This window comes from Lepeophtheirus salmonis, chromosome 13 (assembly GCF_016086655.4).
Source record: "Lepeophtheirus salmonis chromosome 13, UVic_Lsal_1.4, whole genome shotgun sequence".
Taxonomy (NCBI): Eukaryota; Metazoa; Arthropoda; class Copepoda; order Siphonostomatoida; family Caligidae; genus Lepeophtheirus; species Lepeophtheirus salmonis.
In genome coordinates, this window is record NC_052143.2 from 42,224,440 (window position 1) to 42,246,509 (window position 22,070).

Sequence of the window (22,070 nt, forward strand, 5' to 3'; positions counted from 1 at the left end):
AATAAAAAATAAAACATTTTTAACTCTTTTTTTTTTTTTTTTTTTTGTGGATTTGTTTTGTTTTAGTAGGTGCCAAAAAATGTAATGACTTTTGTCTTTACATTCCCTGTTTTTTGAACATACCAGAGGGTTTTGTATGTACAACATACATATATTTGAGAGCCCTTTGCAAACTCATGCCCAAAAACTTTTTGACATTGCGTTGATTTATTTATTTTTCTTCTTCTTCTAACCAAGGATTTTTCATGTTCAACAACTTGTAGTTTTTAATGTAAACCGTTACAAGGGCGTCCGCAAGATTATATTATTGGGGCGGAGGCTTGATTTAAAAAAATCCATAGGTTTGCACAAAAAGTTTGAAAATATTTTTTTTTTAATTCAAAAATCTATAGCAATTCACCTATAAATATATTTTTTTGCAGATAAATTTCAAAAATCCATAGATATTCACAGAAAAAATCATAGTATCTATAAATATTTACAAAAAATTTATTTTTTGTTTATGGAAAAATATTTTTAAATTTTTTTTTTTTTTTTTTTTTTTTTTTTCTGCTGCATAATTTGGCCAAATTACTTTTTCATATCAAAGGCATATTTCAAAAAAAAAAAGAAAAGAAATAACCCTATATTTGACATTGCATTGATTTATTTATTTTCTTCCTTACTCAAGGATTTTTCATGTTCAACAACTTGTAGTTTTTAAAGAAAACCGTTATGATAATTTTTTTTTTTTTTTTTTTTTTTTTTTGCATTCATGCTGTGGATCCATGTTCCCTGCTGCTGTTGCTGTTCCTCACCCCCTTCTACAAAATATGGGGCACAAGTCTTGCTTCATACACGTGCCCTTGTTGTTATTCTGAAGACTCCAACCAAAATAATAATGATTCTTATATTGATGATGTCATTTCAAGGACCACACGGGGCTATTGACAGAGAGTTTATTCTTTCGTACGTTCAATCTTTCTTTCTTTAAAGCTTCTTCAATTCTTTTTTTTTATTCATGTTGTTAGAGCTGTTTTGATTATTGTTTTTTTTGTTATTTTAATGTATGTATTGGTTAGTTAGCGGGTTAGTTGGTTGGATGCCTCATCATGGTAGTTGTTGATTTATGGAACATAGTTTCCTAGGGTGGGGGGGATAAGGAGGTGATTGACAGTACTGAACATGGAACAAGTAAAATAAAATATATACATACTAGAACATACAATCTTAAAAATACACGTCAACACCATCAAAAATTAAGGTCATTTTCGGGGAAAATTAGTGATGGGACGGTTAATCGGAATCGGAGAAATAAGGGGAAATTTGTGATTCCGAGTCTTACTTATTACTGATGTTTAAGCATTTAGTACTTTTCTAAGTTATGAAAAAAAATAGCAGGCCTCCTCCGAATTAAGGAATTTTTTCTTTTTACTAGAAAATTAAATACTACTTGAAATTTAGTTTTTCTAATTTTTCCCCTAAAAATTTACTCTTCTGTGATTAACTATATATTTATACAAAAAAAATCTCCAACAAATTTAATATTGGTTGTTATTTTTTAATTTTTATATTAGAAATTTTATTTAAAAAAAGAAAATATTTTTTCCAGAACAACTAAGGATTTTTGAAAAGAAATTTCCAAAAAAATTATTTTTTGTAATCAGCTTGGGATTTTTGAATTGATATACGTCATTCAGTAGATTATCATAAGGATCTAGGGAATAATGTCAAAAGGAATATAAAAAATATCCACTGGAATATAAAATTACAAAGTTATGATTTAGAAGTATACAGGAACTTTGGTCGTGCTAAAGTACTGACGCATTTCAAAATGTAGATCAGTATTAGAGCCGGTAGTTTTAGCGCCATTACATCATATCAATTGTACAGTATGTCCACAAATTGATGGGGGTATTAAAAATATCCGTTTTATTGTTTAAAAAAATATTTTTGGTCGGAATAAAATGAAATTTAGCTGATACAATCATTAGGCAATATTGATTTTTTCTGATGCAAGGATTTTTGATGATTGCATCATACATCAGTATAAAAGTGCTCAGAAAATACCACAGGATGTTAGTTGAAATTCAATATCCAACATGGTGAGAGATCCCTCTAAAGAGACCAGGGCCAAGGCCAAGCCAGAGAGACTTTGCTCAAAGGTTACAGGTTCATCTCAGGACCATTGAGAATTGGCATAAGAAAAGGATGGATGGACAAACCCTTACAAATCAGGAGGGTCAAGGAAGGAATAAAAAAATTAGCAAAGTTCCCAAACTGGGGGTTTCAAATTCTTTGGCCAAAAAGAGGCAATCCACAAGAAACTTGCAGCAAGATTGACTTCAAAGGGCTATCCAAGTCATCTGTCCACAACTACCTGAGGTACTCTTTGAATGCTTTGCCATACAAACTTCGTCTGCACCCCATACTTTCAGACAACCAAAGGAAGACCCGGCTTCAATTCTGTCGTAAGTGGAAACACTGGACTGCAGATGACTGGAAATGTATCCTCTTGAGTGATGAAAGTCCATTTGAGCTATTTCATGCCCCAAATCCCAATCAAATCGGGTAAATATATACATAGAAATATGAATTAATGTCAGTCACTCAATCTTCATTAATTATTGAATTAGTAAATGTGCAGAATTCGATGGACCACCCGGTATCAAAAGATATTTCAAAATTTCAGAGCTAAATTTTAGTCTCGGAGCCTCCCTACAAATACTGATACCGTCTCAAGACTAGTTCATTATAATAAAAAAATTATAATAGTCAAATACAATTCTCAGAGGGTAAAAATCCCCAATTTTATTATTATACCTTATAGTATATACCTACATATATATAGCTGTTTTGTTACCTGATCACAACCAGGAAGCACAGACATTGACTGTAAAGATTTGAAATTACAAGTTATCTATTGCACATAATTCTGTTCAATGAATAAATCTACAATACTAGTGATTTATAGAAACACTTTTTTTAAAGCCAAATACAACAGATTTTTAGTATCCCTTCCCTCGTAAATTGTTTAGAGAGAGAGAGAGAGAGGCAAACATAAATTGTGTTTATATCTTTGTATTGAATACATAGGTACATATATTTTGTTACAAATACTTTTTTATTTGTTATGATTCTTATTTTTTTCCTTTAAAGATCCACTCTTTTAATGAGTAAACATGTTTATAATAAATATGTATTCAATACAAATCATTAACGATCACTATCCTCGTGGATTGTGTTTCTGAGAAGAAGAAAAGAAGAAAGCCTATTACTTCTTTAAATCACTATCAACTTTAATTGGGAAAAAACCAAGTTTTTCTTTTATTTATTAGATATAAAGTATAAATTATATTAGATAGATCAATTTAAGGAAATTTGAGTTATAGGTATAAAAACATCACTGAAAAGCGTCCGCTGGGGAATATATATATATTTTTTTTATTTGGAGGGGGGGGGGATTTATTTTTTTCTCAAATCCAAAAATTAATTTTTTTACAAGAAAATTTAAAAAATTAAATTTTTTGGAAAAAAAAATTTAAAAATTTAATTTCAAATATAAATCCTTTTCGAAAAAAAATTCAGAAACCTACCTCTATTCACAGAAGATTAAATTTAAATTAAATTTTTGAAAAATTAAATTTTTTAAAAATCCAAATAAATTTCAAATATTAAATTTTTGAAAAAAAAAAATCAAATTTGCTAGTAAAAAGTAAAAATTCCTCAATTGGGGAGGGGGCTACAACTCCTCCAGCCCACCCCCTTTGGACGCCCATGCCTTATAACAAGTATCAAAATCTTTCTAGAAGCTGACATAAAAAAAATCCGAGGAAATAATATACATTCAGTTCTAAAACTAAAATATATTGCTATAGCCACTAACGCCAATCGTAATAAAATGAACACTTAGATCAATGCCAGATTAAATTAATCCTATGAATGTGAAAATGTGAAGAACTATCATTTTTTATATTCTTCATAGAGTATACAAGTATTTGATAAGTTTCAACAGTTTATCATGATATCTTTTGTGGTTACGAACCAAATCCGAGACAATACTTTATAATTCCATACAAAAAAATGACGAAAAATGAACTCTTTCGTTAAAAGTCTAATAAATTCCTTATTTTTGATTTCAATGACAAAAATTATTATAAAATGAAGACATCCTAATTCAGAATCCTAAAAAAGTTAATTTTTGAAAGTTATTTAAGATTTTTTACTTAAAAAAATATTTTTGTAAATATTTAGACTCAAACAATAGTATTTAATATATTGCTCTCTGTTTGGGACATAAATAAATTTTTGCCTTATTAAGATTATATTTTTGTTTCTCAAGGAGGTAAAATCAATCAGTCAGACATCCTTTTTCATCCAAAGGCAAACAATTGTAACTATTGTAATCGTTTACCTATACAAACGGTGGATATTTGTATCATGGTAATTGAAAAACAAAATCCTGTTAATAGAATGGAAATAAGTAAATTATATTATGCATATTTTTGATCGATGAACAATCCCTTTATACCTTTTTATACAGAAATAATGAATTAATTTTTTTTTTTTTCCTTTGACGAAGTACAAATTAAATTCAAATATTACTATGTAAGGCGTTTCCATCTTTTGCATAATATTATATGGTTTTAAAATATTCATATGGAGCATTATTGATTCCATTTAGACAATGATTAAATTTTAAAGTACGAGAGATGGAGAGCGAATGAGCCATTCTTATTGTACAAAGTTTCACTAACACAAAAAAAAAGGAGTTTTTTTTTTTTACTCTCTTTGGAAAAGACAATGAGCCATTAAATTCAATGACAAGAAGGCGGTGTTTATTCTGACAGGTCGTTTCTATTCTCTTAGGAGTTTTTCTTACGTTTGACTTACTGTCAACAGCAGGAACAAAGCAGATGGGCCGCTTCACTAACTAACCCAAAAAGATTGGATTTCTATCTCCTTTTTTTTTTAAAGACGCAAAATGCTGTAACAGTGTAGAGAGCCCTTGAGAAACCCCTACCACGAACTTGAGGCTCCGGGCTAGTCAGAATATGTGTTAGTTCTTCAATAACATGTAATTATATGCGTATACTTGGATTTCTTACCCTGGATCGGGGATCTTCTCATGTAAATCTCAAATTTAATTATTTCTTCATAAACATAACCATCCTTTATGGTATTCATTCTATGAAAAGTTGAATACAATATATTGGGCATTCACTTTAGATGCAGTTTATAAGGATTTATGTCTCAGTCTGAATGATGGGCTTTGTGCCATAAAGCCCTACAGAAATCCCACAATTGATTATATAAAAATTAATTCCTATTCTAATTCTGAAATTTATATTGATTTTAAGTATTTAAAATTTATGCTTATTTCTGCAAATACAAAATTAACTTGACTGGATTAAACGGTATTTATTATGTTCTATTCCGGAAATGAGAAGTCTAATCGGTTTGAGTCCTTGATATGGGATATAAAATTGCTCCTTGAAAATCATTCCATAGCTTAAAACGCCCTCTACTCTGGAGTTTTACTATTAAAATAATAAATGAAAGCACATACGTAATTGACCAATTATTGAATTTCGTTTAGTAATATCTAAAGTATATTTTATGTGCCATAAGATATTGTTTCTCACTATAATCAATAAAGACTTGATTAAATTGTATCATTTGAATAAGCGAATCCAAGATAACGAAGTTAAATTAGCAGCGAATGTTCCATGGGGTGTCTCTTGCGTTCAAATCGGATACGTCCTTAAGATTTAGGACGGGCTCTGACGGGAAGTCAAAAAATTTCATCCCAAAGACTAATTATTTTAGGCGTAGAGATAAAGAGAAAGATATAAAAGAATTTCATCTATGATTTTTGTATCCTGAGTGAGATATCCACATAAAAATACAAATTAGGAATAAAAATTTATCAATTGATTTAACTTCTTTTTTTTTAAATTAATTTTTCCCTTGTTATCTATTCTTAATTCAAGCATAGGAATTATAATATTTATCATTCTTATAGTTATAAATATTGAATGCTAATAGTAACTCCAATCCTTGCTAAGGTGCTAGATTGGCGATGACGTCACAGACGGCATTTTAGCAAAGAATATTGATGTTTTGGTCCAATTTTTTATATACTTTGGAACTTTTAATACTGTATCTTTGCGCGTAAAAGTTGAATGTTAGCCCCTGTTTAAGGTTATTAAGTCCTTCTTACAAAAATAAGGCTTGCAATTATTAATGTTACATTCTTATACACAGATTGTGACCAAATGACTTCCTTTTTTATAATGTGTGGCATTCAGTCTGTACAAGTAATCGCAGGGTGGGGTGATTTCCTTCTAGCGGCAAGATTCTAAAGTTGGAGTATTGAGGTACGTGTGTTTCCCGTCGAAAATAAATATTGTCAAAAAAGGATTTGAAAGATTATTTAAATTACAATTAAGTGAATTTTAATTTAGCTCTAAAATTTTTTAGGGTGTAATTCGTATTTTTTCGATTTATAATTTACCTCTCTAAAACGTCTGAATTAAAAGTTATTTAAAGAGAAGCAAAAAAATACAAAAATCATAGGGTATTAATATAATGAAGTTTAGTTTAGGGCACTCTACACCTCTTTTTGAGAGAGGAATTTAAAATTTGAAGTGCATTTTATGCAAATAGATAGCTTAAAGGCCATATAATCCATATAAAGTTCAACCCAGATTCAAATAATATAAGTTATTTGACTATATTGATTAAAAATAAAAATATATATTGAAAAATATATATAATAGGCAAAAATACAACCAAGAAATAATCGAATATACATATATTAAAAATAAAATTAGCAATATCTGTACTACTTGAAGTTATTTAAATAGTATCAATTCTCTTTCTGCAGTAAATAAAGTCAAAGTTGAGATTCAAAAATAAATTACGTTACAGGGTGTGGATATGCTTTAGCCATCAGTTGGTACTCATTCACGGTAAAAATCCAGAATGTATCAAGAGTTTTTGAATCGAAATCTGTTGTGGTGTTTGGTCACATAAAAGTTTGATAAGTGCATCTTCCATGTCAGACGATCGATGATTAACAGAGGGATTAAAAGGGGAGTATCAAATTTTGTTTTTGAGGCGGACTATTAGTGTTGACACTCGGTCCAGAACCGAATTTTTTTTTTTTGGTTCGGTCTTAAGTGACTTTTTCTTGCCCGAATTTTATAGGTACCACTTTGTAGACGGATTTTGATTCGGTCTCACTTGATGTTCCGATTTTTTTTTTTGGTCTTATATATTATGAGAGACCTTTTTTCCCCTAGATAAACTGTCATTCATTTTTTTCAAAAAGATCTCAAAAGTACACAATATAAGTTCTGGAACAAAATCTGTATACGTGACGGCGGGAATTAAAATTAATTCAAGGTATCTCAGTTTAAACTTCACATAACGTCATTGTACTTGAAAAAACATATGATGTCATGTTATAAACAATTTATTTGTAAAATCGGTCTAGACCGACCGAACTAGACCGAATTTTTATATGAGGCCAGTCCAGACCGAGATTTTTTGTTGGACAAACAAAAAATATAACAATCTCAAACCAGTCTAGGATTTACAGAGCGGAATCCAACACAAGGAACTGTCTTCTGGGAAATGATCCAGAAAAGGCTTACAACAAATATGTACATTCAATATTATTTAAGCTTTAATGCCACACAATTTTTAACAATACTCTTTTGGACTGTTCTATGGGATGGCCTTGTCGTTCAATTCTAATCCGGCCTTTAAGACTTAAGATTGGGCGTTCAAACATTTTGGAACCGACTCATCCTTAATATTTAAGTAGATATGTAGGTGTATGTTTCGGCCAATATCCCCAAAACACGTACATGCATATTATATAATTTGTAGCATGCTTTTTACCTTCTTCCCTATAACGCTTATAATACATAGAATATAATTTTATTCCCGGTGTGAAGAAGAGGAAAAATAAAAGATCTTTATCAAGGATTATCATATAAATAACCTTCTTCTTCTTCTTCAAAACCTAATGTGCCTAATGTATATATATATAAGAACCATTTCTTCTTATTTCAAAATTGTCAAAATGTATATAATATGTAATATAATGAGAAAATAGACAACACTCCATATATAACCGAAAGGAGGAAAAAATGAAGAGAATAAATATATACTTATATTTTTTTACCAAAGAGAAAATGAAAATAAAAAATTGGGGAATGTTTGTGTTATTTATTGTTTTCATTTCGTTCAAAAACGAAAATGAAATAGAAATAACGTTTTCCCATTTTATAAATGTATATATATTATATTATATTCCTTATTATTTTACCAAATAGAAGAAGCAATAATGAATGACGTCATACAAAATGGATGGCGATGTATTGTATATCTATGTAATATAATATTTATTTATCTTTGTGGTATTTGTATGGCTTTAGTTATCACAGAAGTTAATATATATAGGCATGGTATTTGTAAATATATGTTGTAAAAAGGATTTTTAGAGGTAGGTGTTGATTGGTTGTCAGTTTTTGAAGAATAATATCCTTATAGCTGAGCAAAGTATTCTCCTCCAGAAGGAGGTGAAGGATATGACTCCAGAGGATAGGCGGGTTCTGGATGACTACTGTTATGGTTATAGCTGTTGACATAGGGGAGTTCATATGAGTCACATGTGGACGGAGGTGATGGGTAAGGAGATATCCAGAATTGGGATGGAGTTCTACTATTTTTGACACTGGACAGTCGACTTGCCATGAATCTCATCTGAGTCATTCTCTTTTCCTTACTCCGCTTGTTTTGAAACCAAACTTGAATGACCCGCATGGGCAGACCTGTTTCTTTAGCTAGTGCTTGTCTCATAGAGCGAGTAGGCTTTGGGGTGGAATCAAAAGCGGTTTTAAGGACATCCAACTGTTTTGTTTTGATGGTGGTTCGAGGCCCACGTCTGTTTTTGTTATCCTTTCCTTCTGAGCCACTAGAGTTGCTTTCTTCCGAGTCAGAGATACCACCGCATCCTTCAGAGTTATAATGTGTGGAACAGAGGATGTGACCGTCTTCTGAGACCCCGTAGGAGGTTCCCTCACTTAATAGGTGTCCACAAGAGACACAAGAGAAGCAGGAGGCATGGTATAGTAGTGTGGAAGATGCACGAAGAGAAAGGGATCCATACTCAATGACTTCTTGACAGGCGGAGCATTTGTGACCAAAGGATCGGTAATAGTCCTGTGGACAGTAGAGTCGATTCTGAGCATCCGAGTAACACTTTTCCGTGAGGCGTGATGAACAAAGGGAGCAAACAGAGCACTTGTCATGGATCTGAGTCTCTCCCCCGAGTGAGCTGAAGGGCTCAGAGTCTTGAATGGGTAAGGAACAAGTCCAGCAATCTTTATGCTGTTCATTTAATTCCATGATGATGATGATGATGATGTTGGTTCTGTATCCTTGAGGGTCAGTTGATTTAATGGTTTCACATTTATTTTTTTACTCAAAATGTTGAGGGAAAAAAAAATTAAAAAAAATTGAGGGACCGCGAAGAAGGGGGAAGAAGAAGACGAAGGAATAATAAGTTTATATTTTTCAACAAGTAACCCTCCCGCTGTGTCAAAAAAAGGGGTTGTTATTTCAGTATAAGTGGTTTCACTCTTAAAAATATACATTATTTTTTGCGACCGTCTTTAGGTCAGAGAGGTCGTTTGAGGGGGTTCCTCCTCCTCCTCCTTCTTGAGTTTTGTGTTCTTCACTCCCTTGATTGAATTTCACAACTTGTTGAATCGTCATACATCATTTCTGCAATCAATCATTCACAGAGTGCAACCCCATTTCCATGTAGGCATTTCAAGGGGCTTTCTTTTAAGGCTATTAATTACAAATGAATGACAAAGAAGTGGTTCTTTTTTGTCTTCCTATTGTTGTCTCAAGAAATTAGTCTTGTCATTCACTACTCCTGATAAGCATAATAATAACAGGAAGAATGTATTATTATTATATATACAATATACATAATATATGAAGACACTATAATTATAATTGTTCAAAACACATTTTGACAAGTTTATTTTAAAATAATTATACGACACGCCTTATTTTGTATACTTTTACACTTCCATTTTTATTTTTTTAGTTTGTCATTAATATCTAATAATAATAACACGAATAAGAACAACAAACTCATGGCCCGTGTGATTAATTCCCCCTCCTTCTTATGTGAATCTTTTATACAGAATCATTTTTATAAATAAAAAAAACGAAAAAAAGTCAATTTACTGGAGGAATAAGCAAGAATAAAAAGGAATAATTATTCGCCAAAATGAACTACAAGAATGTAACGAGACGTTTATCTATGTTTGTATGTATGTATGTACGTATATATAGTGTACAATGATATGTAACAATACACCCCAATGATATGCAAATTCGTTCCACTTGTTCGATACACAAAGTAGATTGTAGGACTTCTAGGAGATTTACAACCCAGGGAAATTGCACAATTTCAAACATTAATTATTTTGGAAGAAAAATTAAAAATCCATGGTTATTCACAAGAAATTTAATTTTTTTGGAAAAAAAATTGAGAAATTTAATTTCAATTATTAAATTTTTGGGAAAAAATTTAAAAAATCCATAGTTATTCACAAAAAATTTAAAAAAATCCATATTTATTCATAGAAAATTTAATTTTTTGAAAAAAAATTTGACAAATTTAATTTTAATTATTATATTTTGCGGGAAAAAATTGTAAATATTCGTAGTTATTCACAGAAAATTAAAGTTTTTCAAAAAAATGGGACAAATTGAAATTTTTTAATAGATTTCAAAAGTCCAGTTATTCTCAAAAAAAAATCAAAAATCCATGGTTATTAATATTTTAAATTTAAAATATTAATTTATTGGGAAAAATTTCATTAACTCGTAGCTATCGACAAAAAATTAAATTTTTGGAAATAAAATATGAACTATTACATTTAAAAAAAAAAAAATCTAGTAAAAAGCAAAAACTCCTTCATTTGGGGGCTACAGCCCCTCCAGCCAACCTCCTGTACATAAGGGAATATGTTCTAGGCTCACACATTATTTATGTTCCTTTAAATGACTTGTAAACTGTCCCTCAAAGGTTCAAACGTTCCGTATTTGGAATAACATAATATGTGTTTTGAAGCAGTATTATATGCGACATTTTAAATGTTTTAAATTTTTATAAAAATAGTTTGGTGGATTCTAGTGATACGAGAGTATACTTTCAGTCAGTGGGTGGGGTTGTGTATTAGCTATTATACGACTCCCAAAGTTTCTTTTTCTGCAGATCGGATCTGGTAACAGAATTCAAAAAAGCGCACAATTAGTTTAATAAAAGAAGAAAATTAGAACTGATTATATAAATATTTTAAATTGTAAAACTAGATTAAAATTTATTCTGTTTTCCTAAAATATTTAAATCAATACAAAAATTTCACAACTAAGTTATTGTTTACTTCCGGAATCCTAGAATTCTCCAGGATCCCGAAATTTAAAAAAATCTCTCTCTGGATCCTATTGAACGTCAAACGAGAAGCCTTAGTAGATAGTAAGTACATTCTAGGGATTGTCTCACGAGACCCTTTTGTTTTTCCTCGAGAAATCCCGATGTACGAAAAATATATAAAGAAGCCCTTTTTCGCATTCAAATCTACTCATCTTTTGATAAGAAAGTATAACGCCGTAGTCTTTTTGAGTGATACAAGAAATTTGACTAATTATTATTACTTAAAAGTATTGAGTTTTGATTATTAGATTTAAGTAAAGTCATGTTTTGGTTCGATTTCGAGTCAGACTGGAATCCAACACTATTGTTTACCGACGTAAAAATAAATACCTAAATCATATAATATAGGTCGCATCCTATTAACATACTACATTCAACTGGTTAAAAACCCAGTAAAACTAATATAGTTCATATGCGGGGAAGGAATGAATTGGCAAGTACGTGGAGTGGGAAAATTATATGATCACAACCTTATAATTGTATTATATAAATATTACTCTTAGTCTAAAAATTAGAGGGTCAATAGTTGTAATGGTTCCATCACCACTGCCTGCTATTAACATCGTCCATTATTCAATTTCTTGATATAAAAGCAAACGTTTGTTAATATAGATTAATGATTTTTCGGGATTGTTCTGGATTCATGAGATACCATTCAAATATTTCCAAGATACGAAAAACTGTCTAGAATGCATTGTAGTGTTGTGTCGGTCCATCCAGTCCTTGGTACCGGTCCTACGGACCGTCAATAATAGAACTTATCCAAGAAAAATTAAAAATAGTTGAGTGAATTCATCAAGGACGGAACTTGTCGAGTTTTTAGGATTGATAACCGTACTCAACTGATTAAACAAAGAAGGAATAAAGTTGAGTGAGGTCAACAAGGACCAAACTGTATAAGTTTTTAGGACTGAAAACAGGACTGAACTAGACGGAACCGAATTGAATAATTGAAAGGGACTGTAGTCTTGAATCCTAAGTAAGGACCCCACTAATGGCTTCTCCTCTTGTCTCACCCTGTCAAACAAAAAGAAGAACGAAAAAATAGAATATTTGTAAGTTATTTAAAGCAAGCATAGAACACAACAACCTTCCTCGAAATTAAATTCTCTGTAAATTAGTCTTTGAATATTTAATGGATATTACATTGTGAGTGTAGCTAAGCCATCTACTTAATGACTGTATTTTTTTTTTTGTAATTTCGGGAATGGAAATAGGTACAATAGATTATACCTAATTCTTTATTTTAACAAAAAGAAGACCCAAATGTGTATACTCATTTGCAATTATTTGTCATTATTATTATGGGTTCTTGATGGATGACATTAATTATGCAGAAGTCTGTGTTTGAAACTGAGCGCACTATTAGATATCAAAATAGGACTCTTATTATGAGGGAAAGAAGAAGAAGAAGAAACAAGGGGGGAGGAAGGGGGATATTAAATAATGAAATTGACCCCTCATTTGATGGGGGAGAGGGAAGTGAGGGGGGGTTGAATCTATCAAATGAAAGACGTGGAGATAAATCGTTTTTGAGTAAAAAAAAAAGCAAAAACAAAAATTGGTGCTTTCTAATACATATAATATCCCCTGCACTAACAAGAACGGTCTCTTGGGAGTCCCAGTGTATATATATATAAAGGTATATGTATACATACATAAAATGAAGGAAAGGAATAACCCAATTCTACTAGGGGAGTCAACAGAATCACTTCCAGAGGGCGTGACTGTACCTACAACCACCTTCTTTCAACTCTCTCATTCATCATCAATTTCTTCCAAAATGAGACTCTATTAGACTTGTAATGATGTTATATACCGGGTGTTCATAAATATGGGGTACACTTTTTAATAGAACTTTACCAGGATCTATTGCCATAATAAGAGGTCCTTCATCAACAGTATTTAGATGAGAAAAAACTTAGATTGCTGTAGTCTGTTACGAGCCACATCAATTTAAAAAAACTCTACTGCATATTTGTGGACACCCGGTAATTCATTCTCTAAAAACACCAATCAAAAAATATATATGATTAAATCAATCACCAAGTTATTTGTTTTGATATTTGAATAATTTGATAATTCTTTATTATTAAAAACAGAATTGAAAGAAAATTGACGAAAAATTAAATTATATATTTTATAAATCAAATATTTCATTCTTGATTGATTTAAATTGATTCATCCTTTTTTTTTTTTTTTTTTTTTTTCATTCTCTTTAAGAAGAAGAAAAATAACAAAAAGCGAGTAAATTGGCACATTCCACTAATATCATTACTTTCCATTAAGAACAAAGATATCATTTCCGACAAATTGGATTACCCAAAGAACCCGCTAAAATAAATAATAATCAACCCTTTTCCCTCGCGTGGACCCCTCATAATCTCTAAAAAAATGTCTTTATCTAAAGTCATTGTGATTGTACAATTTATTATTTAAATAAATATGGTCAAAGAATTTATTCTTTCGTAGTTTGACGGATTAATATTTATAATAATTAATAATTGATTCGTTTTTTTAAGCATCAAATTGGAATTTGTGTCTTTTTGGGGTGCATCTCGGTAGGAGAAATCTAATTTACTTAATCCGTTCAATTACTCCTGTTGTTGTCGTTGTTGTTGTTGTTGGAAGAGAAAGAAGAAAAGGCTCCTGTTCCTGAATTGATTCAGCTCCTCTGTTTTTGACAGATTCAATTTACACACGTTTTTTCTTACTCTTTTTCAATCTGGATTTTGTCGGGTTTTTCTCTGATCACACACACACACGTTTCACTTCCTCTCCTGTTGTTGATGAGTTAATTCTAATTACTCAAATTTTTTCTATATATCTCTATTGATCTAAAAATTCAATCAGCGCATTTCCAAATAGGTTTTTTTTTCTTCTATATATACAATTCTTTAGAAATTTCTGCATTTTTTTATTTATTCTTTCAATAGAAATTTACTTTTTTTTTTGTTCTCTTATTGTCCACATGCACACACAAAGCAGCTACAAGTTCACTATTGAAGACCTAAGCTTGTATGCACTATGTTACTCATTTTTGCTGATAAAGTAATTGAAAATGATAATAAATACATCAAATCACACGAAAATCAGCAGGACCCCAAGCTCTTATCTTAGAAAAAAAAACGAGGAAGAAAAGAAAGGCGTATCCATGTTGTTTAATGACTTCATTTGATAAAGGAGTGTGCACAGTACAAAAATGTATTTTTTTATACTTAAATTCAACTTTTGTGGCTGTATCTACATTAAGGACATTTTAACTTGAGTTTTATATAGTTTCCCAAAACTTGTAGTAGCATTTAAATACAATCATATCCCCTTTATTTATAACTACAAGGCTTAATTATCCAACCAAACGACAGCTGAGATTAAAATAAACTAGTTCTGTTCTCATGTCTCTAAATCTCTAAGTATAAAAATGCATCGGAACAACAATAAAAAAGGCAACACGTGTGCAATCTCCTCTGAACTGTTATCAGTAGCAAAAAAGCTCTAGAGACCATTAGAATCTCCATCCGGACTCCTACAACATCAACAAGTCTATTACAGTTCCATACAGCCAAGACGATCCACAACTTCTGCACAACAATATGGCCTGTCTCCATGAAGCTCTTCTCCAGTCTTGACCTCTATCCCATGGACTTTGCAGCAAGGAGTGTCTTAGAAAGTTTATATTTGACAGAAACTAAGTTCTAATTTATTTGAAAGAATGCAACACTTCATTGCAGATAGGATTGTTATGGCTACAATGCAGGGTTTTACACTGAATATATTAATTGCAGTTAGCATATTGTCGTTTCTGAAATATGGTAAATGTTGACTCTTGGTAACGAAAGAAAAGGTGGAATCAAAATCTATGGTAACTTCCAAAAAGTTATTATATTCAGATTTTTAAATATTGGCCGTTAAAATGTTTTCACAGTGGGTCAACGATATATCTGTATAAATTTAAAAATACATATTGCATATATGTAAGAAATAAGGGCGAACGGGGGTTAGAAGCAGGGTACTATTATTTTTTCGAAACTACCAGATTAAAAAATTATTTTTTTTGTCGGCACCAAAAAGATATAAAATACTACATGGCACAATATCAATATATTCATATCAATGGTCTTTAAAGATACCTTATTTTCTATTTCAATCAAATAAAGGGAATTTGTGTCATTTTTAGTTAAAACATCTATTGTCACAACAGGATCTCAATTTTTATTTTTTATACATTAAGGTGTCCCATAAAATCAAAAGTATTTTTTTTCAAAAACTCACTACTCCCCCCTATTTCTTTTCTATTTCATCTCAGCTACTCAAATATGGAAAAAATATATTTATAAGGACGATAACAGGTCCCAACGAGAGCTTAAAGTCAACTCGATGACTTGATTGTAGGGTGGACTGGGAAATTTACCTTCAAATAAAGATTACACAAAATTAACTAATCATTAATTTATTTTAACTTGTATTACTATTATTAAATAGATGTATGTCTTTTGTGTAAAAGTTTGGTTTGTCTAATTTGAAGTATTTTCAAGTAATTCAGTAAAACGTGTTTCAACTTTCACCTGTCCGCTCTACTCTATATAAACGGATGATTTTGAGCTTATCTTTCTGAATTGATATGTTAGGATCATCTTTAATTAATAACACAATAAATTAATGTTATTGGGTATATTTTATTTTAAGTGTTTATATTTAATAGTCAGGATCTTCTTCTGTTTATGAACGAAGCACAGTAGAAATTACTTTTGTTCCTCCTCCGCTCTAATTAAACTAGGAAAGTCTTTCGTCAACTTAACGGCTCTTTCAGTCCTATCATTAACTGTTCTAAGCATTGCCAATTTTTTTCGGGCTTCAATGACAAAAATCATAAATTTTAAAACGGGAAAATAGTTCATGCTTTTGACCACCGATATGAAGTCAAATATTTTTTATCTGAAATCAAATCTCCTATAATGATAAACGAGTTTCTTAATGAAACAATAAATAAAGTTATACCATAAATGATGACATAAGTTTCCTAAAGGTTAGCTTTTGACATTGTTTTGTCTATTTTTTCGTAAAGTTTGTATGATTTGAACAAAGCATAAATCATTATATAGTGTTTTGATTGATAATATACATTGAAGCTAAGGGTTAAGTTATATTATTACTATAAATAAGGACGATATTTTATCTTCTTTATTTATTTTAAGCCGGGAACTTAATAAGGACATTTTCATAGAGCTCTGACTGTCCAAGAAGCTTGGTGCACGAGGTGTATTTTTTTTTTTTTATGATTGTATCCATCTAAAAATATAATACGTAGTTTTATGAGCTCCATGTAATTATCTCTAACTAATTCTTTTGCTAGCTCACTCCGATAATATTTTAATAATTCGTCAATTTCCGAATCTGATACACTACTTTGTACTAATGATTGTACGGATCCTATTTTGAAGGAATCTATATTTTTCCAATAACCTTTTATTGTCTTGAAAGAGAAAAATATTTTGGACGGGCTGTTAGATTTTTGATTTTTACTTCGAAAACACTTTTTTAAATCAATTCATGAAGATGATGACGACAAGCAAATAAAATTTATCTTTCAAATTTTTGCTCCAGCCGCATAATGGTATCATTAAATCCACCGATCATTTGAAGCTGTGATATTGCAGTAAAGAACTTGCACATTTTCTTTGAGTTTTCAGTCTAGAATTGCTTTCCAAATAACTCGTGTCTGTTCTTTTCCTGTTGAATTATCCAACCTTGGAATTACAATAATTTGTTCTTGATATCCATATGTAATGAAAATGGCAAACGTTCTTCTTTCATCTTCCAGCTATTCAAAGCAGGCAGTAATTTTCCACAGCAATGTAAAGCTAAAAGTCGTTAATTGCCTTTGAAGTTAAAATCAAACAAGGTCACAACATTTCTCTAATTTCAAATGTAATATGTAAAACGTCACTGTCTTCAAAATATACTAAGACTAATTGTAATACTATTATGATAAATAAGATCTATTATTTATCAATTCTGAAAGATAAACTCAACATAATCCCTTTATATAGACTAGGGGGACATGGAAAGTTTAAACACGTTTATTGAATTACTTGGAGATACTTCAAATTATACAAACCAAACTGTTACGCAACAGACATACATTAACTTACTAATAGTCAAACGAGTTAAAATAAATTTATGATTAGTCAATTTTGTGTAATCTTCATTTGAATGTAAAGATTATAGTCCACCCAACGACCAAGGCATCGAATTGACATTAAGCTCTATTTTGCGCCTGTTATCGTTGTCTTAGACAAAAAAAAATCATATTTGACTAGATGAGATTAAAATGATATAAAATAAAAAAAATAGGAGGGAGGAAGTATGCATTCAAATTTTGTGAATTTTTTTTTTGCTAATGTCTTGGGACATTATTTTTATAGATATAGCACTACAGTGCCGTAATCACGTGTTTTTCATTTGGAAAAGGGACTTGTTTGGAAGGACTATGGATGAATCAACATTAATAGGCACCCGTTGATTAAGGCCGTTCTCTACAAATAGGTACAACCGCTGACTTGGCTTGCAAATAATTCATTAATCAATCTGAATTAGAGCAATATGAATTTTTTTAAGGCAATGCTGATCTTTTTGCGAAAAAAAAAGTATTTTTTTTCATTCATCAGCAGTTTCTTTTATTTCTATCACGATTCAAAAAATTACAAAAATTTGACACCATAAAAAAGGAAGACAAGACTTTGTGGTCTAAGTTTCTTTGATGGTTGTTAAAATCAGGGATGGTTCATGGTACAGAAAAAATTGATACTATAAGTAGTTAGAAAGCAAAGAGAATAGAAATTGCTTTAGATGATAGCTGTGTATGAATATAACTCTCAGAAAATGTGATAAATCTAGCAGACAATTTTATTTTTTCCGTTATTTACTAGTAAAGTAGTTTAAAGTTATGCTTAAAGAAAATGATGATCCATATATTGTAGTGACAAAGGAGTGATATAAAGTCCCATTTTAAGCATTAAGAATAACTTTACAAATAATAATGTTATAGAACTGAAGAATATCCCGCCAGAGCCTGTGTTTAGACACCAATTGTCTAAGTTGTTCAAATTGGCTAATTAAAAATGGAATTATTCCGGAAAAATCCACATTTTTTAGATCTTTGCCGAACTCCCAATAACTAATTATTTAATCAATTAAAAACAATAACATGAGATATTTTTTTATTAAATTTTGCATCTTTTTGTAACAAATAACAACTACATCTCTTTAATCTCTCAATAAAAGTCATTTAAAGAGAAAAAAAGAATGAAAAATTCACCGGGGATTCAACTACGGAAGTTCGGCCAATGACAATGGAGAACGTCACCTATCTGCTATGACTTTTAACACTATATATAACCAAACTTTAAATGTGTACTATCATTATGAAATGAAAATAAAACTTGTTAAAATTTAACAAAATTGTTTTATTGTCTTTTGGAAAATGGAAGTTATCTGGTCGGACTCTGTATATATGGCTTTGAGTATCAATTGCATAAAATTGGACTCCAAAGAATTTTGTAAATTCCAGTTATGAAAAGGAATTAAAAAAATTATTTTTGTATGTATATTATAAATTAAAGCAATTAGCTGATATTCAAAAGTTGCACCAATTTAGCTATTAATTAGCTAAATTGTAATTGTTTTAATTGAATATTTGCAATGTGGATAATGCAATAATTGAATATTCCTTAGATAAATATATATTTCATTTTATAATGTTTTACTTTTTTACTAATTGATTAACAATCTCAGACACATTAAGTCAGTGATTCTCAAACTTTTAACATTAGATATCACACCAGAAAATATCCAAATATCTCCAAATACTACCATTATTTAAAACTTTTTAAATTTGATAATTTTAGACATAATTTTACTTAAAATTTTGTATGACATATATTTTTCGTACAACTTAAAGGAAGTTTGTTACAGTTTGAGAATCACTGTATAATATAACATTATCAAAATATAATTCCAATTTTTTTACCTTGAATTTGGGATGGTGTGTTCTTGATTGCTTTTAACTCGAGAAAGACGAACAGAAATTTTATTATTCCAAATTTATGGTCTACAATGTGTTTATATATAAATATATATCTTTTTTAAATATCTGAATGATTTAATGTTGTTATTTTTCGCATTAAAAGATCAAATCTATAAAAATAGTTAGTAAGTACAAGTTTTGTAGATTCTAAAAAAATACATAAGTTATTTGGCTATATTTTTAGGAATCAGAGGAAATGTCTTTTAATTACAAAAAAACGTGGAAAAAATCACCCTTTCTTTGTAAGTCTAATAAATTCCGCATTTTTGATCACAATGACAAAAATCATAGTGTCCTGTAACGTAAAGACATATATGTTAGTTCATAATTTGAAAAAATCAATATTTTATTAGTCATTTAAGATTTGTTACTTGAATAAATATTTTTTTATATATTTATTAAGGTATCAAAACTAATTGATAGTATATAAAATATTGCTCTCTGTTTGTCATAAAAATAGAAAATTTGTGTAATAAATGTCATTGTTATGTATTTCGTGGAAAACAATCCGGAACACACACTCTTAATTCAAGGAAAAAATTGGTTAACTAGTTAGAATCCAAAGGAGATATGTCATTTGTAAATGATAGAATCTTTTAATGGTTAGTCATCTGACAGATGTAATAATTAATTATCTCTATGCTGGACTTCAAGTCGTCCCCGCTGCAGTAGGAAGTCACACTAACATCCTTCTCCAAAATGGTCTACTTATATGGAAAAGTCCATTACGTTGAGATCTGGAGAAGAAGGAGGCCACATGTCCTTGATATATTATTTTCGATATACTTGAGGCTCTGACACAGAACCTGATCTTTTCAGCTTTTGTAAGCCAGCTCTTCGGTGAAGATCTTCTCGTCAGTCCAAATGATTGAAACATGCGTACAATAATTGTGTAATTTCAGAAGCACCTTGCCCCGGGTCAGCCTCTTGGCCATTTTGGCCTCACTGAGAAGCTGCCACTTTTGTAAACGATACGGCTGCATCCTCAGGTCCTCCCTGAACACCCTACGCATGGTTATTGAGATACACAAGTACATGAGTCATCTTTATCATGGAGCTCTTCTCTTTGCGGTGGATCAACCTGGGTGTTCTCATGGACCTCGGACGACCACTCCTGGGCCTCTCATAAGCTGTCCTACAATTCTTGTGCAGCTTAATCTTGTAGTGGACCGATGAATTGGGGACATTGAGGTATTTCAGGGTCTTCTTAATGTCCCAACAGCTGTACCTTCCAAATGAAGCGAAATGATGCTGCACTTTGAGGCTCAAGAACACGTTTTAGAAACAGTTTGTTTAACTGCAAACAAAGATGATGAAGGCTGTGTAAATCCTTTGCAACAAACAGAATTGAAAAAAATACAGGAGTCCAGGAGAAATATTAAGTTGAAGTTGCTGTCCTAAGACCTATGTATATATCGACCATCCAATGAGAATTCCATATGGCACGAAAAAACTAGAAAATATATATTATCCGCAAAGTACTGTGACAGCCTGTATCTGGGACGTATAATATATTTTTTTTTCTATGCTTGATATATTTATTCATGGAGTTGAAATATTTTTCTGCAAAAAAAACTCTCTACCATTTTGCTAATATAAGTGAACAACGCTATTGCCTCATTGTTACAAAATTTTCATGACAAGGTGTTCTGCATTTTCTATTTAAAATTCTGATTTTTGGTTCTAATTTGCATAATTTGCACATACGAGATACAAATTTTACAAAATCGTCACTTGTATGAATGAATGAAAAATGTATTTGATAAAGAAAGGGCCATTAAATTTGTGAATTAGTCTCTTCTGTCCACTCTCCAAGTTGTACAAGGAAAAACAGTCATTTTTGAATTATTGATTAATTTTGATATTTAAGTGTTGGTCCGTGTTTTGTTCTTTAAACCAATTTTCTTATTTTATTAAAAATTTTTAAACTTGCTTCTATTTTAAATATAACATTTTTTGAATTCCATGTTCATGCCAGATAATTATTTGGCGTGCATTGTGATTTAAATAATTGTGACTTTGGCACAAAACAAAAATTTCAGATACTGAAAAGTGAACCTCTGATCTCATCCATGGTCCCACATGGAATTGAGGAGATTGACTTGGGCTGTTTTCTTTCACTCCTCCCATTCCAGTTTGGCCTTTTTGGACAGAGCCCTTCTTCCGCTCCAACGTTTTGGACTCGCTGATGGCATAGATGGCGTCCTGGAAACCCGTTACTGCTTGGAGTGGTCGAATGAAAATTTGTCGATAACGTTCAAAAAGTACTTGGGTTGTCCTGTACATACACTAAAGAGCTCAGGGGTTGTTTTGTTTTATAACTAATTGTTGCTTTAATATTTCGGAATATGAATCTTTTTCAATCACCCAACCTTCATTAATTATTGAATTAATAAGTTTTTAGATTTCAATGGATATGTTCTAAATTATTACGTTGAGGGATTGATATTTATTTCTTTCATCTCACAGCTG

General features: G+C 30.7%; 1 protein-coding gene across 1 annotated transcript; it reads right to left on the reverse strand.

The window, feature by feature from the left end:
* Positions 1–8,362: 8,362 nt before the first annotated feature.
* On the reverse strand, positions 8,363–9,412 carry LOC121127967 (LIM/homeobox protein Lhx1). The gene has a single exon (XM_040723548.2). The coding sequence runs from the start codon at positions 9,400–9,402 to the stop codon at positions 8,539–8,541; it is 864 nt and encodes a 287-aa protein (XP_040579482.1). The 5' UTR covers positions 9,403–9,412; the 3' UTR covers positions 8,363–8,538.
* Between the last annotated feature and the right edge of the window lie 12,658 nt (positions 9,413–22,070).